The sequence below is a fragment of the Penaeus vannamei genome, chromosome 3, assembly GCF_042767895.1.
Source record: "Penaeus vannamei isolate JL-2024 chromosome 3, ASM4276789v1, whole genome shotgun sequence".
Lineage (NCBI taxonomy): Eukaryota > Metazoa > Arthropoda > Malacostraca > Decapoda > Penaeidae > Penaeus > Penaeus vannamei.
Window position 1 is genome coordinate 29,604,017 of NC_091551.1, and position 5,701 is coordinate 29,609,717.

General features: G+C 57.5%; 1 protein-coding gene across 1 annotated transcript in view; it reads left to right on the top strand.

Moving 5' to 3' along the window:
• Positions 1 to 334: 334 nt before the first annotated feature.
• LOC138859771 (110 kDa antigen-like) overlaps positions 335 to 5,701 on the top strand; it is an 8,053-nt gene continuing 2,686 nt past the window's right edge. Inside the window, exons 1-4 of the mRNA XM_070115881.1 lie at positions 335 to 550; positions 1,318 to 1,461; positions 4,122 to 4,262; positions 4,800 to 4,949. Of these exons, the coding sequence (XP_069971982.1) occupies positions 335 to 550; positions 1,318 to 1,461; positions 4,122 to 4,262; positions 4,800 to 4,949 (651 nt within the window). The remainder of the gene's footprint in view (positions 551 to 1,317; positions 1,462 to 4,121; positions 4,263 to 4,799; positions 4,950 to 5,701) is intronic.

Genomic DNA, 5,701 nt, shown 5'->3' on the forward strand with positions numbered 1-5,701 from the left:
GGTGCTGTTGCTGGTGGTGGTGGTAATGGTGCTGGAGGTGCCGGTGGTGATGGTGGTGGAAGTGGTTGTGGTGGTGGTGGTGCAGGTGGTGGTGGCGGTGGTGATGATGCTGGTGATTGATGTAATGGTGATGGTAGTGGTGATTTTGATGGAGGTGGTGTTGGTGATGATGGTGGTAACAATGCTGGTGGTGGTGGTGGTGGTGGTGGCAGTGTTGGTAATGGTGCTGCTGGTGAAGGTGGTGGTGGTTGTGGTGGTAATGGTGGTGGAGGTGGAGGTGCTGGTGTTGGTGGTGGGAGTGGTGGTAATGGTGCTGGTGGTGGAGGTGGTGGTGATGGTGTTGGTGGTGGTGGTGGTGCAGGTGGTGGTGATGGAGGTGGTGGTGATGGTGACAGGTGATCGCTGGAAACGTTCTCGTGGGGAACGGGCAGAGTGGGAAGTGCGAGGGACAGGGGAGGCAAACGACTCGGCATCCGCGAGAGGAAGCCCAGGTTCCTCTGCGCTCCAGTCTGCTGTCAGGAACATGATGAACGAAGATGGGTTAAGGGAGGTGAGTTGCTGCAAAACGGTTGAGGTCCGCCTGTCTCCTCCCATCTCTTCTTGTTCGTTGGGGATTGGGTATTAAAAGTCGTCTTTCCAGTATTTAGTTATGCATACATGACGATCTTAGCAATTTTTGCAAAATTCATGTAAATGTGCAAATGTAAATTAATGAACTAAAAAAAAGAAAAGAAAAGGAATAGGTTGGTACACACACACAAAAAAAAAAATCTTATTTCCTTTATGATCAATGATTGTGGATGGGTTTTATGATTATTATCATCATCCAATATGCGAGGCACCTATCTATCTATCTGTCTATTTGGTCATTTATTTCTCTGTCTATCTCTCTTCGCCACTTAGGCAAGAGCCGTGATATCTTAGAAAAAAGGGACATTTTCAGAAATTGATTGCATGGATAGGCCTACATTTTTCCTATAGATACAGAATTAAGATTTTGAAATTTCTGTTTCCGCTTCATTATTATCGTTCGGGTTCGCCCTTGTCTATTGCTCATTCTATCGAAAACACTGATCAAAATTAATGGAGAATTAAATAGAGTTATCCTATGGTATCATAATAAAGGTATCAATTGGTTCAAATTAAGGACTGTTCTATCTCTCCTCTCTCTCTCTCTCTCCCTCTCTTTCTTTCTCTCTGTCTCTCTCTCTCTCGATCTCTGTTCATTTGCCCATAGATAGACCTGGTAATTTTACATGATAGGCCATTTTATCCTATAATAACAACAAAAACAATAAAATATTTATGACACTAAAGGTAATAACAATAATGACAGAAGAGGCCGAGAAGGAGACCCAGGAAGTCGCCCAGGAGCCCGAGAACGAGACCCAGAAAGTCGCCGGAGAGCCCGAAAAAGAGACCCAGGAAGTCGCCGAAGAGCCCGAAAAGGAGACCCAGGAGGTCGCCCTCGAGCCCGAGAAGGAGAAACAGGAAGTCGCCCAGGAGCTCGAGATGGAGACCCAGGAAGTCGCCCAGGAGCCCGAGAAGGAGACCCAGGAAGTCTCCGAAGAGCCGGAGAAGGAGACCCAGGAAGTCGTCGAAGAGCCCGAGAAGTTGATCCAGGAAGTCTCCGAAGAGCCCAAGAAGGAGACCCAGGAAGTCGCCGAAGAGCTTGAGAAGGAGACCCAGGAAGTCACCGAAGAGCCCGAGAAGGAGACCCAGGAAGTCACCCTTGAGCCCGAGAAGGAGACCCAGGATGTCACCCTCGAGCCCGAGAAGGAGACACAGGAAGTCACCCTCGAGACCGAAAAGGAGACCCAGGAAGTCGCCGAAGAGCCCGAGAAGGAGACCGCGGGAGTCACCGAAGAGCCCGAGAAGGAGACCCAGGAAGTCACCGAGGAGCTCGAGAAGGAGACCCAGGAAGTCGCCGAAGAGCCCGAGAAGGAGACCCAGGAAGTCGCCGAATAGTCTGAGAAGGAGACCCAGGAAGTCGCCGAAGAGCCCGAGAAGGAGACCCAGGAAGTCGCCCTCGAGCCCGAGAAGGAGACCCAGGAAGTCACCGAAGAGCTCGAGAAGGAGACCTAGGAAGTCGCCCGGGAGCCCGAGAAGGAGACCCAGGAAGTCGCATAAGAGCCCGAGAAGGAGACCCAGTAAGTCGCCCAGGAGCCCGAGAACGAGACCCAGGAAGTCGCCGGAGAGCCCGAAAAGGAGACCCAGGAGGTCGTCGAAGAGCCCGAAAAGGAGACCCAGGAGGTCGCCCTCGAGCCCGAGAAGGAGAAACAGGAAGTCGCCCAGGAGCTCGAGATGGAGACCCAGGAAGTCGCCCAGGAGCCCGAGAAGGAGACCCAGGAAGTCTCCGAAGAGCCGGAGAAGGAGACCCAGGAAGTCGTCGAAGAGCCCGAGAAGTTGATCCAGGAAGTCTCCGAAGAGCCCAAGAAGGAGACCCAGGAAGTCGCCGAAGAGCTTGAGAAGGAGACCCAGGAAGTCACCGAAGAGCCCGAGAAGGAGACCCAGGAAGTCACCCTCGAGACCGAGAAGGAGACCCAGGAAGTCGCCGAAGAGCCCGAGAAGGAGACCGCGGGAGTCACCGAAGAGCCCGAGAAGGAGACCCAGGAAGTCACCGAGGAGCTCGAGAAGGAGACCTAGGAAGTCGCCGAAGAGCCCGAGAAGGAGACCCAGGAAGTCGCCGAATAGTCTGAGAAGGAGACCCAGGAAGTCACCCTCGAGCCCGATAAAGAGACCCAGGAAGTCGCCGAAGAGCCCGAGAAGGAGACCCAGGAAGTCGCCCTCGAGCCCGAGAAGGAGACCCAGGAAGTCGCCGAAGAGCTCGAGAAGGAGACCTAGGAAGTCGCCCGGGAGCCCGAGAAGGAGACCCAGGAAGTCGCATAAGAGCCCGAGAAGGAGACCCAGGAAGTCGCCCTCGATACCGAGAAGGAGACCTAGGAAGTCGTCCGGGAGCCCGAGAAGGAGACCCAGGAAGTCGCCCGGGAGCCCGAGAAGGAGACCCAGGAAGTCGCCGAAGAGCCCGAGAAGGAGACCCAGGAAGTCGCCGAAGAACCCGAGAAGGAGACCTAGGAAGTCGCCGAAGAGCCCGAGAAGGAGACCCAGGAAGTCGCCCAGGAGCCCGAGAAGGAGACCCAGGAAGTCGCCGAAGAGCCTGAGAAGGATACCTAGGAAGTCGCCGTAGAGCCCGAGAAGGAGACCCAGGAAGTCGCCGAAGAGCCCGAGAATGAGACCCAGGAAGTCACCCAGGAGCCCGAGAAGGAGATCCAAGAAATCGCCGAAGAGCCCGAGAAGGAGACCCAGGAAGTCGCCGAAGAGCCCCAGAAGGAGACTCGGGAAGTCTCCGAAGAGCTCGAGAAGGAGACCCGGGAATTCCCCAGGAGCCCGAGAAGGAGACCCGGGAAGTCGCCCAGGAGCCCGAGAATGAAACCCAGGAAGTCGCCCTCGAGCCCGAGGAGGAGACCCAGGAAGTCGCCGAAGAGCCCGAGATGGAGACCCAGGAAGTGGCCCAAGAGCCCGAGAAGGAATCCCAGGAAGTCGCCTAGGAGCCCGAGAAGGAGACCCAAGAAGTCGCCCAGGAGCCCGAGAAGGAGACCCAGGAAGTCGCCCAGGAGCCCGAGAAGGAGACCAAGGAAGTCGCCCAGGAGCCCGAGAAGGAGACCAAGGAAGTCGCCCAGGAGCCCGAGAAGGAGACCCAAGAAGTCGCCGAAGAGCCCGAGAAGGAGACCAAAGAAGTCGCCCTTGAGCTCGAGAAGGAGACCCAGGAAGTCGCCCAGGAGCTCGAGAAGGAGTCCCAGGAAGTCGCCCAGGAGCCCGAGAAGGAGACCCAGGAAGTCGCCGAAGAGCCCGAGAAGGAGAACCAGGAAGTCACCCTTGAGCCCAATATGGAGACCCAGGAAGTCGCCTAAGAGCCCGAGAAGGAGACCCAGGAAGTCGCCGAAGAGCCCCAGAAAGAGACCCAGGAAGTCCCCGAAGAGCCCGAGAAGCAGACCCAGGAAGTCATCCTTGAGCCCGAGAAGGAGACCCGGGAAGTCGCCCAGGAGATCGAGAAGGAGATCCAGGAAGTCGCCCAGGAGCCCGAGAATGAGACCCAGGAAGTCGCCCGGGAGCCCGAGAAGGAGACCCAGGAAGTCGCCGAAGAGCCCGAAAAGGAGACCCAGGAAGTGGCCCAGGAGCCCGAGAAGGAATCCCAGGAAGCCGCCCATGAGCCCGAGGAGACCCAGGAAGTCGCCCACGAGCCCGAGAAGGAGACCCAGGAAGTTGCCCACGAGCCCGAGAAGGAGACCAAGGAAGTCGCCGAGGAGCCCGAGAAGGAGACCCAAGAAGTCGCCGAAGAGCCCGAGAAGGAGACCAAAGAAGTCGCCCTTGAGCTCGAGAAGAAGACCCAGGAAGTCGCCCAGGAGCTCGAGAAGGAGTCCCAGGAAGTCGCCCAGGAGCCCGAGAAGGAGACCCAGGAAGTCGCCGAAGAGCCCGAGAAGGAGAACCAGGAAGTCACCCTTGAGCCCAATATGGAGACCCAGGAAGTCGCCTAAGAGCCCAAGAAGGAGACCCAGGAAATCGCTGAAGAGCCCCAGAAGGAGACCCAGGAAGTCCCCGAATAGCCCGAGAAGGAGACCCAGGAAGTCACCCTTGAGCCCGAGAAGGAGACCCAGGAAGTCACCCTTGAGCCCGAGAAGGAGACCCAGGAAATCACCCTTGAGCCCGAGAAGGAGACCCGGGAAGTCGCCCAGGAGATCGAGAAGGAGATCCAGGAAGTCGCCCAGGAGCTCCAGGAGACCCGGGAAGTCGTCCAGGAGCCCGAGAAGGAGACCCAGGAAGTCGCCCAGGAGCCCGAGAAGGAGATCCAGGAAGTCACCGAAGAGCCCGATAAGGAAACACAGGAAGTCACCCTTGAGCCCGAAGAGACCCAGGAAGTCACCCTTGAGCCCGAGAAGGACACCCAGGAAGTCGCCCTCGAGCCCGAGAAAGAGACCCAGGAAGTCGCCGAAGAGCCCGAGAAGGAGACCAAAGAAGTCACCCTTGAGCTCGAGAAGGAGACCCTGGAAGTCGCCCAGGAGCTCGAGAAGGAGTCCCAGGAAGTCGCCCAGGAGCCCGAGAAGGAGACCCTGGAAGTCGCCGAAGAGCCCGAGAAGGAGAACCAGGAAGTCACCCTTGAACCCAATATGGAGACCCAGGAAGTCGCCTAAGAGCCCGAGAAGGAGACCCAGGAAATCGCCGAAGAGCCCCAGAAGGAGACCCAGGAAGTCCCCGAAGAGCCCGAGAAGGAGACCCAGGAAGTCATCCTTGAGCCCGAGAAGGAGACCCGGGAAGTCGCCCAGGAGATCGAGAAGGAGATCCAGGAAGTCGCCCAGGAGCCCGAGAATGAGACCCAGGAAGTCGCCCGGGAGCCCGAGAAGGAGACCCAGGAAGTCGCCGAAGAGCCCGAAAAGGAGACCCAGGAAGTGGCCCAGGAGCCCGAGAAGGAATCCCAGGAAGTCGCCCACGAGCCCGAGAAGGAGACCCAGGAAGTCGCCCAGGAGCCCGAGAAGGAGACCCAGGAAGTCGCCCACGAGCCCGAGAAGGAGACCAAGGAAGTCGCCGAGGAGCCCGAGAAGGAGACCCAGGAAGTCGCCGAAGAGCCGGAGAAGGAGACCCAGGAAGTCGTCGAAGAGCCCGAGAAGTTGATCCAGGAAGTCTCCGAAGAGCCCAAGAAGGAGAC